This window comes from Telmatherina bonti (genome assembly GCF_933228915.1).
Source record: "Telmatherina bonti genome assembly, chromosome: 4".
NCBI classification, from domain to species: domain Eukaryota; kingdom Metazoa; phylum Chordata; class Actinopteri; order Atheriniformes; family Telmatherinidae; genus Telmatherina; species Telmatherina bonti.
In genome coordinates this window covers 33,679,661-33,697,289 of record NC_136622.1, presented here as the reverse complement: position 1 = coordinate 33,697,289, position 17,629 = coordinate 33,679,661, and the positions used below count along the sequence as shown (strand labels likewise).

Below are 17,629 nucleotides of genomic sequence, written 5' to 3'. Positions count from 1 at the left end.
TTGTCTTACTTAAAATTCTGTAATTTATAGCTGTACTATGTGTCAAATCGCTATTAGTGTTAGCATGCTAACTTGTCCAGACTTTAAGCAGATTGTTCGCATAGAAGTTTAAAATGACATGAACTGTCTTTTTTTTTTTTTATCAAGTCAAAGATGTTAAACCACCAAAGATGAACAAAAAAGTTTTTTTTATTATCTTTATTTGAGCTATTGCAGTAATAAGATGGATAATTTGGTTTAATATGAAACAGGTGTCCGTTTTTAGGATTTACTTCCTATTGTGCTGTGGATCCAAACTAAAAAAGAAACGTTTCTAAACTAATTTTTAGATGTTACTGCTAGTTTCAGAAATCAGTATAATTTCAATCATAAATTGATTTGTAACTCAAACAGTTGGTAAACTTAAAATTATTTAGTCATTTTCAGCTATGCTTTCTGATGCTAATCACTGCACATACAGTAAGTGCCAACTTGCTGGACTTGTAAAAAAGATAAAAGGCAATATGATCAAAGTTCAAGCAGCATAAATAAAATTACATGAACCGTAGACTTTTTGCGTTTGTGTCAAGTAAAATATATGTAAAAAAAATTAAGCTAGCACAGAAAAAACGTATTGTGGTAAAACAAAAAATAATTGTTTGATTTTAAAGTAGCATAAAAGTAATTCTTAGTAATTCTTATTTGTTTGCTTTAAATCACACTTTGAATAGGTCTAGTATTTTGATTTGTAACACAAAAAGTCGCTCATCTTGAAACTGCTAATTAGCAAGTGTTAGCATGCTAACATGTCAAATGGCGGTGGTTTTGTTAGCATGTAACTTTAGAGGAATAGTATGAACTTGCAGATATGCTATTTGGGCAAAGTATTATAGGTAGCAGCATTAATAAAGTTTTACTTATCACCCTTCAACCATCATTGTTATGTTTCAAGTGAAAATTCTTGAAATCTCAAAGCATGGACAGAAAAAAAGCCTTCAGCTTGGATTGAGACCTGTTGTGGTAATACAGTGAATAATTCTGTTTAATCTAAATCAAGGATCTAGTTCCCATTTCACTCAGTCAACCATAGATCCAAAGTATAAAGGAAAACTCTAAACTGAGCATCAAAGTCATTCTGAGATGTTGGTGCTTAGTGTCACATTTGCTCAGTGTCCCATGATGAATCCTCCCTCCACCCTGGAGAGTTGGTGTCATTAAGGTCAAAGAATAAAAGCTCAACCCAGGGCATAACAGTCCCAGAGGCTTTCAACTTTCTTCGATAGCTTCATACTCTCCTCTCTCTACTGAAAGAAGCCTTTCTTCTGCTTTGCCTCCCTGGGATCATATGGGGTTGAATACGTAGTCTAAGCAGCAAGCCAAACTGGCTCAGACAGCAACATGCCCTGAGGCCATGCCAAGGACTGCCTGCCACATCTCATCTGTTTTGTCTGCACCGAGGATTTCGGCTGCCAAGTATAAGGGAGGGGGCACAGGCAAAAGCAATCACTCAGTATGACCAGTCCTCCATGATTCCCACAGCTCATTTCAAGCTGGCAGGATGGTCAAACTGTGATTAAAGACTCCTGTCTAGGTTTCATATTCTACTTCACTTCGACAGTGAATCCACCCTGCACTGTCATGCTTTATTTCTCCATGTTCTATCCACAAATTAGAGTTTGGTTTGACTGCTGTGTCTCCTTGTGCAGCTGCAGAGGGGGCCCAGCCTGTGGCCTCAATCACTCCCTCAGTCCTGAACGTCCAGCAAGGCCAGCGAGCTGAGTTTCGATGCACAGTCACTGGAAACCCAACCCCAGCCATCGAATGGATCGGTGAGAAAGGGATTCTGCTTTGTCATGTTCGTTGCAGACCTTGTAGGGATTCAGATGGAGACACACTTCTTTATATTTTGAAACTCATAACTGTGTTGGGTTGTTACAGGAGGACCAGGGAACAGAATGAGTCCCAGGGCCGTCATACGAGGTGGACTTCTGACAATTACAGCGGTGGACTCTGCCGACGAGGGACAGTACACCTGCAAAGCCTTGAACACTCATGGCGAGCACACAGCGAGGGCTTCCATTTTTGTCCAAAGTATGCTCCGTATTTCTGATGTGCATGTGTATTACATGTTGAAGGTCATAAATCTGTCTTTACATATACAATATAGTATAAATGATTTAATTTTAAGGTTCTATGCCTTATATGAAGATCTATTGATGTCATAGACTGTATTCCAATCTTAAAATGGGAATGAACGTTTTAAAATATTCTCTGCTCGCTGTTACTTTGATTATATTGTGGCTTTCAATGATCTTGATGCATTTTTTTGGGTTAGAATCTAACCCAAGTGGCCTAGGCACCCAACCCCAAGTCCAAGTCAGTCCCCAAAACGTTGAAGTCCACGAAGGTGAGACCTTGAGGTTGTACTGCAGAGCGTCGGGCTCACCCAACCCGAAGCTCTCCTGGCTGAAAAACGGAGGACAAATCCCTCCACAGGTGAGACATCTCATGCTGTGATGATGAACTTCCAGCATGGACTGATGAAAAGCTGGGAGTGTATTCTCATTCTCCTGTGCTATATCTTTACTTATACGTCAAGGTGTTCCCAGTTCCGACGGTTGTTTCATCTGACTGTTTCAGCATTTTTGACCATTTACACTTATTTTTCCCTCCCTTCTGTTTGTCTCCTCCCTCCTTTTTTTTTTTTTATCCTGCCCTGTTCTGCCATTTGCTCAGGCCATTCCCTCTCACGGTTTCCATCAGTTTAAAAGCAACAGTCTCGATGTGTTACAGAGACGTATTGAGGAGCTGCAGGTCTGTCCATCTGTCTGCTGTCTTACCTGTCCTGTCTCGTAGTTCACATCCATTGTCCACTACTCACCTCGTCCTCACGCACCGTCCACTAAGTGCATGATCAAATATATGTCCTTAATTTATACCTGTTAATTGCGATACCCATAACCGCTGCTCACTCGGTCCGTTCAGAGCCAGAATCATAAAGAGAAGGATTTAGCTGGGTCTGGTTGACCTTCTGCATGCAATACTTGTTTCTATGTTGCGTTTTATGAATAAAGGTGTCCCATCTTGTCTCGTTTTGTACTGTCCACATCATACCATCCCTGACATGTTTGGGTTCCCAGCTCCCATCATGAACCCCGTCGTTCCACTCTGTGTATTAACAGCACTAAGTATACAGTGGCTGCTTTACGTATTTCAGAGTGTTTTGCTCTGTGCTAGTCTCAGCACCCCTGCCCAACCTCCTCGTTCCAATGGGGAGGTGAAAGAGAGGGGGTTGTGTTAGTCTGGCTTCTGCATGGCCCTCATCGGGTCCACGAGGGCTTCAGGGCCCGTTTAGTTCTGCCTCAGAGAACCACTGCGTTGTGTCAGCCTTTCCCAGGGGGAGCTGGGCTCTGCCGTGCGACCACGCAGAAATTCTGTATGCTCTAGCAAACGGCTTGCTTTGAAAACCCGTCAATGGGTTCAGACACACATTGAAGCTGGGCCCGCCTCAGCCACTGCTCGGTTTAGCATCCCTCACGGTTGAACAGGCCGCAGCTAAGCAGCTTTGTCCATGGATGCCCTAATACAGCCCCCCTCCCTCCGATACAGTAATCCCTCCCTGGACCCTCCCCTCCCCGTTCCCCTTCCCTCTGAGGTGTTTCCAAACTTAATACAAGCTCATTTTCAGCCTTGCTGGACTTCGGACTTCCATGTGCTTCGAGTACACGAACAGGTCAAGTTGTTGAGTTTAGAAATGAGGAAACGGATTCTGGATTTTATTTCATCATTTCTCTGAGACAATCAAAGAAAAAGAAAAGAAAAGAACATTCATTGTCACTCCCTCCAGGACAAACACCACACCATACACTGCAGAAACGAATTATCTTAGCTAAGAATTATCTTACCTTTAAAAAAAAATAAGCATATGTGTACTCAGTTTAAGATTTTTAATCTTACTTAGATTTCAGTTTTTGCAGAGTAGTTCTTTATCCACTGATGAATTTATTTAGGTACATCTTAACAGGTATAAATAAATCCACCGTTGAACTGTTGACAGACAGAAATATATAAACGTCAGTTAGCATATCAATTGCTCTATAAATGTACTCAATTAAACAATTAAAGATAAGCAAACATACCTCACTGGTTTCACATAACCAAGAGGGAATGAAGTTGTTAAAAAAAAAAGGAAAATCTTCATATTGACACCGGACATAATCTTTTTCATCCAGAAAAAACTCTTCTGTCTCTTGCTTTGAGAGCAAGTGCACACAACAAAAAGCTTGCTGTGCAACAAGGAACGTGACTTTGGTTCCTACCTGACGTTCCAAAATAAATCAAATCACCAACACAAATAATCCAAAACATAAACAAAGACCTAAATAATATTTATTGCAGTTAAATTCATCTTCTGTTTTTACAAAATGTCAAGCTCTTGTCCTGATACATAAGAACTTAAAGCTGAAGGAGGATCTACTTCCTTTATTACTGCTGCATCTCAGAGAAAGTCGTCATCCTCAGATGGGGACTTTATAGTTTTACCCTGCTCTGAAACGCTCACCGTGTTACTTCTGCTTTCAATTAATTTGCCTCAAATTGTCCCATAACTGCCCTAATTCCTTCATCTTTCACATAATCATCAGCAATAATAAACCAAATGATAGCACAATCATTGTAAATTAACTAATCATAACCCCGCCACTCATTGTAGAGATTTCGATCCATCTTTGTGCACCCTGATGGACAACGTCACTGTAATCACAAACAAATCAACAAAATATCACAATAACCACTCTTGTCTTGTTGTAAAGGTCTCACTTGTTGTGCTTTTGTGTTGCTAGTAGCTAGTTATGTCACCATGTGTGCAATGTTATATCTGTATTGTCTGAAGCAACATGAGGCAGGTAAGTGATACGTTTCATATTCAGAATCAGATTATTACCTGTTGCTACGGTGCAGATGGAATGAGCACTGCTGTCCGTCATGGCAGACAAAATGCCTTAGCTAGGAAGAGTTACTGATTCTGCGACTTTTTCTCGTTGCTTCTTCCAGGCGCGGATGGACCGCACCGACATTGGCACCCTGCTGATCCCAAACATCCAGACGTCCGACTCGGGAACTTATATGTGCGTTGGCAGCAACAGCATCGGTTCGAGCAGCGCTCCCATTAAAGTCAATGTTCTGAAAGGTGAGTTGATTTCCGTGTTTCTGCAACCCAAGTACACACACACACACGCAAACACACACACACCAATTCAGTTGTTCTGCAAACTTTCTCTGTGTTAAACTGAAAAAAATGCATTTGTGTTATTTCTTAAGCAGCCGATCACAGCACCGCACTCGTCAGCATCCAGCCTTCCATCGCTGATGTCCGGGAGGGAGAGAGCCTAGAGCTCAACTGTTTTCCTCATGGAAATCCTCCTCCGAGGGTCACCTGGACCAGAGCCAGCGGACGCCTCTCTTCCAACCACCAGGTAATCACACAGTTCCGTCAATGTACAATCCTACTCCACCTCTTTGGGACATTTAGAAGAAATTTGGTGTAAAGATTGTTGATAGGAGTTTATGTTTTTAGCTTCACCTGTAAATGTGAATGTATTAATCACACCATTGTTCCTGTAAACGTAGAACTGTTTCATTTTGAGAGAGAGCGTTAACAGTTGATGAAAACGGTAACAAATGGTGACTAACGGTGACTAACAGTAACTAATGGTAAATAACGGTAACTAATAGTAACTAACGGTAACTAATGGTAACTAACGGTAACTGACTATAACTAATGGTAACTAACTGTAACTAATGGTAAATAACTGTAACTAACGGAAACTAATGGTAACAAAACTGGAACTAACGGTAACTAACTAACTAACTGTAACTAACTGTAACTAATGGTAACTAACTGTAACTAACTGTAACTAACTGCAACTAACTGTAACTAACTAACTAATGGTAACTAACTGTGACTAACTGTAACTAACTGCAACTAACTGTAACTAATGGTAACTAACTGGAACTAACGGTAACTAACTAACTAACTGGAACTAACTGTAACTAACTGTAACTAATGGTAACTAATGGTAACTAACTGCAACTAACTGTAACTAATGGTAACTAACTGTGACTAACTGTAACTAACTGCAACTAACTGTAACTAACTGTAACTAATGGTAACTAACTGTAACTAATTGTAACTAACGGTAACTAACGATAACTAACTGCAACAAAAGAAACGGTTTAGTGAAGGACACAGCAGAAAATACAGTTTAAGGTAAAATAAACGGGACAGTACCAGTATCAGCACCAGTTGAATGTGGCAACAAGGTACATTTAGTCATTATCTTCTGTAACATGAGAAATCGGAAATGTGTATGTAACTAAAGTTTAAGGCTATATGTTAATGTATGTAACTGCAGTTATGTCAGAAATGTAACGTTTGTTTAGCTCTTACGTTGGTTTGTGATGGTTTAACAGCTGAACAAATAAAAACCACTGCGGACCATCAGTAAAGACTGTTAAATTCGACTGGGAGCTACAAATGGCGATGACAGTAAACCTTTAAGTGTTCAATCACATTTCTGTGTTGCCTAAATTTAAATGTATGTTGCAAAAGAATTATTTTCTTTGTGATTCAGGTAATATTAGTTTTTACAACCAGACGCTCAACATGCTTTTGGTAGTTCATATGCAGCTAAAACAACTCCAACCTGCATGAAAAATGATGTTTAAGGACCTTTAAAGAGGCCTTGTGGTATGTAGCAACAGGATACCAGCAGCAGGCCTTTAACTGCTGTCAGTCATGAGGCCAAGCTGCCACAGTTTAGGCTTCTTCCTCCACAGACGCCTAATCAGATTTGGGAATTTAGCACTGACTCGTCATCCTTCTTTTTGGCTTCCCGGTGCGTTTGTGTGGAAAATGGTAAAAGAGAAGCGAACTGGGATCCATGGCAGCAGTGTGGGATGTTTTGCATCGGCCCCTGTGTGCTCTCTGACAACTCTTTTAAAATCCAGACAGATCTAAACGGTTTGCACACTGCTGGCTCTAGCTTGACTTCAGGAAGGGAATATTCATTAAAAAGTTATTCTGCAGCTCAACGGTGTGTGTGGACCCTTCTTTGTTTTCGTCAATTCTTGCATATTAATAAGGATTGGGTGCTTAAAATCCAGCAGCCAGTTTCTCCAGTGAGAATGAACTCTGATCACTCGTGTTTCCTTTGCTTCCGATTCATTTCCTTGCTCGTTTCTTCCTGCAGGTTGTGGGCAGTCAGCTGCGCATCCTGTCGGCCACTCCAGATGACTCGGGCGAGTATATCTGCCGCGTGCAAGGTAACCACGGCAACCCCGGGAGCTCTGGCTCTCATGTGCATCAGGCCTCCGTCTCCGTCTCCGTTACTTCAGCCTCAATCGGTACGTATGTCTGGCGCTTGAAGCCTCTTCCAGGTGATCTATTTACCGGACCTTTTCCAGGTGTTTGATCTCGCTGTACTCTTCTGTACTTACAGCTGCGTTAAACTCTGCTGTGGGGGTGCACATGATGCAGAGGCAGGGTATTACATTGCAGTGTGTTATTCACATTCTCTCACTTCTTCTTCCCATGAGTGAACTTTCCAGGGTGACCTCAAATCAAATGATTTTCCTTGCTACTGTCCCATGATCTCATCCTCATACACTCCTTCCCCGGAGTTGTGGCTGCCACTGCAGCTGACGTTACATCTGGAATAACACACATCACCTAAATGACAGAAGATTGTTCCAATTCAAGGTGAATCCCAGTTCAAACTGCTGGTTTCTGCTGCTGCAGGCCCACAGAGCCCAGTCATCGGCATCGAGCCCCACAGCGCTGCAGTGAGAGTGGGGGAGTCGGCCAGCTTCAGATGCAGGGTGTACCGCGGAGCCCAGCCGGTCAGACTGGAGTGGAAACTGGCCAACAACCAGCCGCTGCCAGGTAACACCTGACCACACACGACTCCTCACCGACAAACCTGCTCAATGTTGCACCAAACCAACCTCTATATGAAAAGCATAAAACTGTCTTTCCACGGCCAGAAATCTGTGTTTTCTGGTCATTTACATGACTACAAGCTTGGATGGGATGATGTCATGTCTTATGAGATGTCTTACATGATGCAATTTTCCTCTGAGATCTACGCCCACGTTTATGGAAAAAAATGGAAATCTTCATTATAAAAAACAACTCTTCAGTGACAAAGAAGCAGTAGATTACAGTAAAAGCACTTTATTATCAATGAAGGAATAAGAGCAGTGGTTCCCAAGCAAAGGGGGTCCCCAAAGACCACTGGGGGGTTTTGACTGTGCAGAGTCTGTGTGGTTGTTAAAATGAAGTCCACACAGAGACGAGTTGAGGTTTGTCCACTAACTTATTTATTATTTGCATGTTTTTATGGCATGGAACAGTGTCTCAGTAACATGACAACTTTCCAAGGCAGGTCCCAGATAAAGGGGGTGGGGGGAGTTATGGCTTTTTGATAGTGAGTCTTTTAGAACAATAGTCTGGGAATCAGCGTTTTAGATGCCTTCCAGGCCTGTTTTCCCAGGATGAGCCGTTTTATTCCCAGCTGTCTCCTGCATCAGAACGGATCATGTACCTCTCCTTCCTGCAGACAACGCCAGAGTTGTCCCTGATGGTTCTGTCATTACCATCAGCAACGCTCGCCCTACGAACCACGGTGCCTACCGCTGCGTGGCGAGCAACCCGTTCGGCATCACACACAGCATTGTGTCTTTGATCGTTAAAGGTGAGCTTCATCCACGCCAGCGAGCGTTTCAGACATCATCAGTTCTAAGAGAAGGGTTCCCTCCGGTGGCGGATCAGGTGTCGGCCATGATATCACGTTGTTATCTGCACCTTCAGAGTCTCCCGTGGCCAGAGTCACCCCTGTTGGACCCGTGCGGGTCAGGGTCGGTGAACCCGTTAACCTGGAATGCCAAGCTTCCGGAGACCCCCGCCCCTCAGTCTCGTGGCACAGGCTGGACAACAACCGGAAGACGATGTTGAGCAGTCCGGTGCCCATGGACTCCAACGCCGTCATGCAGGTGCAGCATTCAGCACGCGTTCATGCAGGTTTAAACCTCTGATCCAGATCTGGTGACTGAAATTAACTTTTATTTCTTTAAGATTCTCGTTGCACGTCCGGAAGACAGCGGCACATACGTGTGCACAGCTCGCAACAGTGATGGCACGACCAAGACCAGAGTAGAGGTTGTAGTTGAGGGAGGACCCCAGGTACCTTCAGTCCCGAGGGCCTCTGTTCCTGAGCCGCTGGTGGTTGTGGTGGAGGGCCAGACCGTCACGCTGCGCTGCGAGGCCCACGGTAATACCTGCATGACATTAGACTGGTTTGAAGTGCTTTCTATCTCTCCTTTTGTTTAAAGTGACACAACTGAAAGGAAAACTGAAAACAGCGTTGTTGAAACGGAGACGTTGGTGTCCAGAAGAACATTTCACCAGACCAGACTTCCCCCATCTGTCTTTTCACAGGATTCCCCTCTCCAACGATCCGCTGGTCCAAGCTGCGCTCCCCTCTGCCTTGGAGGTTCAAGCTGGTGGACGGCAGCCTGGTGCTGCCCAGCGTTGGCCGGCAGGACTCTGGCGAGTACATCTGCAGCGCTTCAAACAACATGGGAACCACGGAGGTCACCGTCACGCTGGATGTGGAGAGTAAGTTCTGTCGTCCTCATACTGCAGACAGCATGAGGCACGTGTCGTACAGAAGGTCTTCCACGCACTGGGAGCACTGGAACAGCATGTAACATGCCATGGGGAAGCTGTAACTCGGTTTACATGAAGCACTTTGAACTGAACAAACATCCAATCAGAATAAACAGACGGCATGAAAACCGCGCAGTTGATCTGAATCGGAAAGGACTTTCCATCTGATGGAGAGGGTTGTTTAAAACTGGGGAAAAGCAGCACGTACACACTCACTCTGATCTGAATCTGTTTCTGTGGCTTATCTTCTATCTGAACCATGTGAATCACATCAAATCAAACTTTATTTATAAAACACTTTTCCTACAATAAAATGTAACAAAGTGCTGTATACATTATAAACGCACAAGAAGGAAAAATCTGTCAGCCTCGCCCTTCCCACACACTTCAACGTACACACACATACACACACATTTCCAATGATGGTCTTTATTGTCATGCATACAGCCAGGTGTATGTTGCTGAGCAGACAGGAGCCCAGTAAGGAAACACAACCGCAGGAGCGTCTGCAGCAGCAGTCGACCAGACCACAGCAGCACAGTTACCACGGTTACCCCCCCCCAGCCATGGCCAACATGGTGCAGAGGCTCTTTCTGAGGAACACCAGAAAATATGCTAAAATGAAAAAATAAATAAAAATAATAGTAAATAAAATAAAGTAAATTCTTGAAAAAATATCATTTATAAAATTCCATGTAAAAAACTCATCTTTAAAGTAGAATAAAATGTCCCTAAAATAAATTTTGTTCAAATTAAAATAATAAATTAAAATGATCCACTAAAGAATATACACACTAAGGAAATAAATACAAAACATAAAGGTGAATTTTGAGCATGAATGTTCTCTGTAGCCCTGAGATCCTCTGGCAGGTTCTCCCAGAGACGGGGGACATGACGTGTGAACGTTTGGTGATGCAAAGAATTTTAAGGAACATTAAAAAAATCAGCAGCAGAACTGAACTGTGGCAGAAATGGTTTTTTGTTGGAAACCAAAAAAGTTAACCCTTTCATGCACATATTAATAAGAAAAAAACGATGCCACATTTTTTAAAATAGTGTTTTACCTCCACAGACATGTGCTGTGATATTTGATTTATTTTTATTGAATTCGAATCAAATCAAACTTTATTTATGTAGCACTTTTTATCCAGAAGCATATCAAAGGGCTTAACAACATAAAAAACTGTTTCACACTTAAAAACACACACGCACACACAACCCAACCATTCCCCGGACCATTTATGCCAAAATAAAACCTACTTTAGGATTCTGTCCCTTTGTTTGGCTGGACCCTGCTGCGAGGAAACGACATCTGGAGAATCCGTCCATGTCAGGAGCCGCCTCAGGAGTTCATCCGATCTGATCTGATCTGATCTGATCTATCATCCAATGAAAATGCAGCTCAAAGTGCTTTAAATTAAAATCAAAATAAGATCAAAGAAAAAAAAAAGAAATAAATATCATGTTCCCCGTAATTAAGAATCTATTCAACCAGCAGATACACAACATAGCAAACAGTGATTTGTGTCTCCAGAGGCGCCGTCCCCAACCCACAACTGTCGTGAAGGTAAAACACTGGAAAAATAAAAGAGATGCTCAGACTAAATAAAAAGTTTAAGAGAATAAATAACAAAACATAAAAATAAGGATATAGTTCGAAGCAGGGCTGGGTGATACGACCAAAGACTCATTTCCCGAATAAAGCTCATTTTATTTCCCCATAACGACAGAAAATAGTTTGTGTCATTTTATTTTAAAAAATCAGCCTTATGAGGAAGAGGTTAAACACACTCTGCTGTTCTCAGCACAAGATGTTTATCTGATGGTTTCCCTCTTCCTCCAGCTCCTCCTTATGCCACGTCTGTACCTGACGATGTGGCCGTGCGGGTCGGGGAGGTGATCCGGTTGCAGTGCCTGGCCCACGGCACGCCTCCTCTGACATACACCTGGACCAAACTGGACGGAAGCCTGTCTCCAAACGCTGAGGTGAACGAGGGGGACCTCCAGATCAACCTGGCCACCGCTGAGGATGCTGGGAACTACAAGTGTGTGGCCAGAAACAAAGTGGGCAGCAGTGAGGTGGTTGCTAAAGTCGTCGTCAGATGTAAGTGTTTCACACATCTTCAGCTGACTGTTGTGCAGTATTCCTTCCACAAATCCCTTCTGTGCAATAAGAACTGTCTCTGTGGCGGCGTTGTGCAGCCCCGTTGGCAGTGCGTGTCGCCCCTCAGGTGGAGGTGAAAGCCCAGGGCAGTGCCGTGGAGTTCACCTGTTCTGCAGCAGGCGGTGTGGAAACCAAGATCGAGTGGCTGAAGGAAGGAGGAGCCCTGCCGCCAAACCACCACGTCAGGGATGGGGTGCTCAGGTGACTCTGATTCGGTGAACACATGCAGGACAAACGTCTCCAAAGTGCGTCTCCTGGTGTGTGAAGACTCATCAGCTCGTTGATTTTCTCTGCAGGATCGAGAACCTGGAGCGGAGCAATGAAGGTGTTTACATCTGCAGAGCGAGCAGCGTGTACGGCCAAGCACAGGACAGCGCCAGGCTGACCATCCAAGGTCTGTTCCAGCTGCTGCAGGAGGAAAACTTTGCAAGTCAGATTAAAGGAATAAACAGCAGCAATTTCCACAGGAGACTAAAGTCTCAGGATGCAGATGTGATCAAAAATCTGTCTTTACAACATAACGTTTAGATTGATCTGTTTTACAACAGAATGTATGCATTAGTCACTCCAGCATGCCGCGTACCAAAGGGAGCCTGGAGAGCTGATGTGGACTGGTTTTTTCCCACTGAACGTGGATTATTTTTTTAATTCTGGCAAAATGGTTCACATAGAAGCCGAGGAAACCTTTTTGCTCGTTTCCATGACTTTTCTCCTCTTTGACTGGAACAGTCCCACACCGTGTGCTAACGGGATGAATGGTAGTTGTCAATCATTCCCACTCACTGTGAGGGTGGTTGTGTCATGTGACCTGTGTCATGTGACCTGTGTCATGTGACCTGTGTCATGCGACGTGTGTGTCCAACAACCACAGACTGTATATACAACGACCTAATAATGCCAGAAAGGAAAAGACCAGCCACTGCTTCCTATTGCAGTTTATTTTAGGCCAGGTTTATTTTTAAGCCCATAATGGGAGTATTAAACACATGAGAATGCTACCGATAAAAACAGACATTTTAATTCTCATCTGAAGAGGCTGAAGATGCAGCTTTGGGGCCCCCTGGTGGTTGGGGACCCCAGGCATTCGCCTAAGTCCACCTATAGCAAGAGACGACTCTGTCCGCACGCAGCATCTCTCTGGCATTGTTCCAGTTTTCCTAGAAAAGATGAATCACTGTGGAGATTTTAATGGGCACCTCTGTGGGACGGTACGAGCATGCGCCTGGGATGTTTGGATAAATGATGAAAACCGTTCGTTACGCCTGGATTTGATCGTAGCGCTGTTAGTTCTGGGAAGCCAAGGAATGAAGGCAAGCTTCCACCTGAACAGTGTCTGATTAAAGGAATGTTTTGTATTATTTACTGCATCATAATGGACACTTGAATGGATGAATAGCTGCTTGTTGCACAAGGATTAGGAGCCTGAATGATGTAGCCACACTGGAGATTTATAGTCTCTAAGTCATAAGCGTTAATACATGCATTCATTTATTCATTACAAATATGAATATAATTATGCAGTGAATCAAACTGACGTAGGATTAACATGAAATCTAGTTTTTTGTTTGTTTGGAGCTTATTACATGAATGACTTTACTGTGTTTCTGTCATTATCAGTTCTAGTTATCCTTCTTTTGGATGCATAGTTAAAGTACATCTACAGTCTGTTTAATTTCCCACTGCATGTGAAGGCATCACCTGCTCCTGGAGACATGACTTGGAAGGCCGATGCAAACTGTTTTATTTATTCTGAAAAATAACTAAATAACTAGTAACTAAATAAACTATTGTTTTTCTCTTTCAGCCCTGCCGAAGGTCATGATCAACGTCCGGACCTCGGTGCAGACTGTGATGATTGGGAACTCTGTGGAGTTCGAGTGTCAGGCTATTGGTGACCCGGAGCCCACCGTCCAGTGGAGTAAGGTTGGCGGCTCTCTGCCGGCCCACGTCATGGTGAAAGGCGGCATGCTGAGGATCGATCAGGTGACGGAGGCCGATGCGGGCCAGTACCGCTGCACGGCCACCAACGATGTGGGCTCGGTTCAGTCTCAGGTGGTCCTCAACGTCCAGTGTGAGTCCAGTTGTACAAACCGCGTTGATGCTTTTGGCTCAAAGTTGAAGTCCCCGTTTTCTCATCTTTTGAATGTTTTCCTTTCTGCTCAGCTCTTCCTCAAATTGCTGCTCTACCTGCACAAACTGCGGTGGCGATCGGGTCTGATGCCGTCTTGTCCTGTGTGGCTTCAGGCTATCCTGTCCCTGAAATTAAATGGTCCAAGGTAACCATGGTTTCACACAAATTAAATCAGTTCCTGGATTATTTGTATTATATTATAATCATTCTATGATGTGTAATTCATTATACAGAAATTAAAGAAAACCCAAAACCCCGACCCCCACAGCAAAGATTGGCTCTGCCGGTATTTTGGGGGTTTTGTTGCTCCCATTTGTTTGTTTTAGTATAAAAAAATCAAATCAAATCAAACTTTATTTGTATAGCCCTTTTTGTGCTTAAAACAATACAAAGTGCTTTACATTATAAAACAATTTACATCAAAATAGATAAAACACTAACACACATACACATCCCCTTTCACCCACCCACAACCACCCCCACCCATGCCCTATTAGCCCTGTAACAGTTAAAAGAAGTTGAATGGCCAGGTCCATTTGTACTAGATGTGCATCAGATAAGGAAACGATATTCTCAGGGAGCCTCTACACAAAGGGCTACCCCCAACCAAGACCATCCAGGCCATCACCATGGGGGCCACCCGGGTCCGGGCAGACAGGACAACTGTAAGGCTGCAGCGCCGGATCCCGACCCACCAGACAGGGACAGCCCCCACAGCAACACCCATGCAGTCAGAGCAGGGGCAGCCCTTGGTGAAGAGGACCCCGATGAGGAGAGAGCTGGAGTGATAACTAAACAAAAATAAAATCCATTAAAAAAAAATAAATAAATAAAATAAAATAATAAAATCTTTACTAATATGTAAATAAATATATAAAATAAATAAATCAAATTAACTAAAAAGATGTAAATCAATATATAAAATATATAAATAAATAAAATTAACTAAAAAGAAGAATAAATATGGGTTAATATAAGAATGTTAAAACTTAGTTAAAAGCTAAACTAAAAAAGGTAGGTCTTGAGCGTTTTTTTAAAAACATCAACAGTCTCTGCAGCCCTGAGGCCCTCAGGCAGGCTGTTCCATAGGCGAGGCCCGTAATACTGTAATGTGGCCTCGCCATATGTTTTGGTACAAACTTTCAGAAGAACTAATAGGCCAGTGAGGACCTCAGGGTCTGCGAGGGCTCATACTTTAAAAACAGGTCAGATAAATAAGAAGGCCCAAGACCATTAAGACATTTATAAACCACTAAAAGAACCTTAAAATCAATCCTGTTTCACGGGGAGCCAGTGCAGCGACTTTAAAACAGGTGTAATGTGTTCCCCCTGGTCCTTGTCAGAACTCGTGCCGCCGAGTTCTGCAGTAGTTGTAAACTAGAAATACTCTTTTTGGGAAGACCAGAGAGCAGGGCATTACAGTAGTCTAGTCTACTAGAAATAAAAGCATGCATTAGTACCTCCGTGCTGGCAAAAGAGAGAAATGGACGGACTCTGGCGATGTTTTTAAGATGATAAAATCCTGTCTTTGTAACATTTCTGATATGTGAAATAAAATTCAGCTCAGAGTCAAAAATAACACCCAGATTTCGTACACGTGGGAGGATTTAAAACTCTGCAGTTTGCATGAAATGATCTCTCTCTTGTCTTCAGGACCGATGATTAAAACTTCAGTCTTGTCCTGGTTGAGCTGTAAGAAGTTCTCTGCCATCCATGACTTTATATCTAAAATACAGTTTAAAAGGATGTTAACTGGCTCCAGGTCATCAGGAGACACAGCGATGTAAAGCTGTGTATCATCAGCATAGCTGTGAAAATCAATGCCGTGTCTCCTGATGACGTCCCCAAGTGGCAACATATACAGGTTAAAAAGTAATGGGCCTAAAATTGATCCTTGGGGAACCCTACATTTTATTTTATGGGTCTTTGAGGAGCATGTATCCATACTTATAAAAAACTGTCGATCTGTGAGATAGGAGTAAAACCATTTTAAAACAGTACCTGAGAGGCCCACCAGGAATCTGAGTCTGTTTCATAAAATCTGGTGGTCTACTGTATCGAAAGCGGCACTGAGATCCAGCAACACCAGGACAGAAAGTTTTTGTGCATCCAGATTGCCTCTTAGATCATTCACAATCATTAAAATATATGATTTAATATTTTATTATTGTTTATTTTATGTCTTACTGTAAATAGTTCAATAATGTCATTTTGTCTTTTTTTTTAAAAAAAAATGCTTATTAAATATTTTATTTTATCTGATTTTATTTAATTTTATTATGCTAAAAAATTTAAAGGTATTTAAAGAATATGTTTAATTTAATTTAATTTAAATTATTTTTCTTTTTTCATGCCACTGAAAGAATCACATGGGTTTAAAAAAAGGGCCAGATGTATTTACCCAATTATCTTTAGCTGTTTATTTGTTGTTACTTAACCTAACCAACCTAGTTACCAGTCAGTGGAATTCTGGACTCCACAGCTCACTTTATTCTTAAATCCGAATTAAAGACAAAATGAACAACAAAGCCAACAACAGAACACAAAAACTGTGACATTTGCAGTCAGCTGTTCTCCACCGAAGGAAGATTTTACAGCAATCATATCAGAAAGCACCATCACCATCATCAAAACACCCCGTCTTCTGTAAGAACGCTGTTCCGTCTCTTTATCCAGAGCTCCGGACTTCCTCAGCAGCTGTGTTTCTAAGAAACCATGCTGGGAAGTGTCATGAAAGTGCTGTTTATTCAGAGACATGTCGAGGATGTTTCTGGGCATCAAATCACACACAATCTTTCAACTAATGTCAGACATAGTTGGAGTTGGTTCAGTTTAATTCTTATTTGTTGCTTTCTTTTGTCCCATTTCTCGTCACATTTAGCCCTTGTGCTCCATTGTGGGATGACAAGATGTAAACAGCAGATGGAAACCAGCTACTGATGGCTGTGTTGGGTTTTTATATACCTGTTATCTCTTCATGCTGTAGGTGAAGGTGGTACAGTTTCCATGTGTCAGGAAGAGCTTACTTAGCCATAAAACAGCCAGACATGAAGGGTCCCTAACAAACAAGCATCCTTGACTCGGATTCCATGGCAACGCTTTACTAACCGGCTTTTCCTTGCAGTCAGTCACCAGAGGATTTTTGCATCTGTTTCTTTTTTAAGATGGAAGGACCGTACGCTCCTAAGTGTTTCCAGGAGAACAGCCTGTTTACAGTTCCACGGGTCGCACACGAGGATTCTGGGACATACATCTGCACCGCCTCCAACAAACATGGCAAAGTGGAAGCCTTCACCAAACTCCAAGTCCACGGTTGGTTTTAAAAGTGCTGAACAAGTGGTTTCCACAGAGCAGAAGTATCTCACCACGCCGTGCTTTTTACAGAGAGAGTGATGCCATATTTCGCCCAAGAGCCGTTGTCCTACCTCACCCTGCCCACCATCAAGAACGCCTACAAAGCTTTCAGCCTAAAGATCACCTTCAGGCCCGATAATGTTGACGGTAAGCGTGTGTGTCCTTAAATCATGCCATGTTACTGGTTGTTTTTACCTTCTGCACCATTTGTGTCACATGTTTTTCATGTTTCCTGATATGTACTTTCACTGCGTCTTCTGTCCCTTCCCTTTCC

General features: G+C 42.7%; 1 protein-coding gene across 13 annotated transcripts in view; it reads left to right on the top strand.

Annotated features, from left to right (window-relative positions):
* hspg2 (heparan sulfate proteoglycan 2) overlaps positions 1–17,629 on the top strand; it is a 135,360-nt gene that overhangs the window by 103,893 nt on the left and 13,838 nt on the right. For 9 of the 13 annotated variants that reach the window (XM_079239024.1, XM_079239026.1, XM_079239018.1 and 6 more), the window contains 19 exons: positions 1,686–1,808; positions 1,918–2,070; positions 2,315–2,475; positions 2,716–2,793; positions 5,032–5,167; positions 5,299–5,453; positions 7,230–7,383; positions 7,778–7,921; positions 8,598–8,732; positions 8,849–9,030; positions 9,113–9,308; positions 9,476–9,655; positions 11,550–11,810; positions 11,909–12,071; positions 12,167–12,264; positions 13,675–13,941; positions 14,034–14,146; positions 17,166–17,313; positions 17,386–17,502. In XM_079239024.1, the coding sequence (XP_079095150.1) occupies positions 1,686–1,808; positions 1,918–2,070; positions 2,315–2,475; positions 2,716–2,793; positions 5,032–5,167; positions 5,299–5,453; positions 7,230–7,383; positions 7,778–7,921; positions 8,598–8,732; positions 8,849–9,030; positions 9,113–9,308; positions 9,476–9,655; positions 11,550–11,810; positions 11,909–12,071; positions 12,167–12,264; positions 13,675–13,941; positions 14,034–14,146; positions 17,166–17,313; positions 17,386–17,502 (2,964 nt within the window). The remainder of the gene's footprint in view (positions 1–1,685; positions 1,809–1,917; positions 2,071–2,314; positions 2,476–2,715; positions 2,794–5,031; positions 5,168–5,298; positions 5,454–7,229; positions 7,384–7,777; positions 7,922–8,597; positions 8,733–8,848; positions 9,031–9,112; positions 9,309–9,475; positions 9,656–11,549; positions 11,811–11,908; positions 12,072–12,166; positions 12,265–13,674; positions 13,942–14,033; positions 14,147–17,165; positions 17,314–17,385; positions 17,503–17,629) is intronic. The other 4 variants (XM_079239023.1, XM_079239022.1, XM_079239021.1 and 1 more) reach the window with 2 other exon arrangements.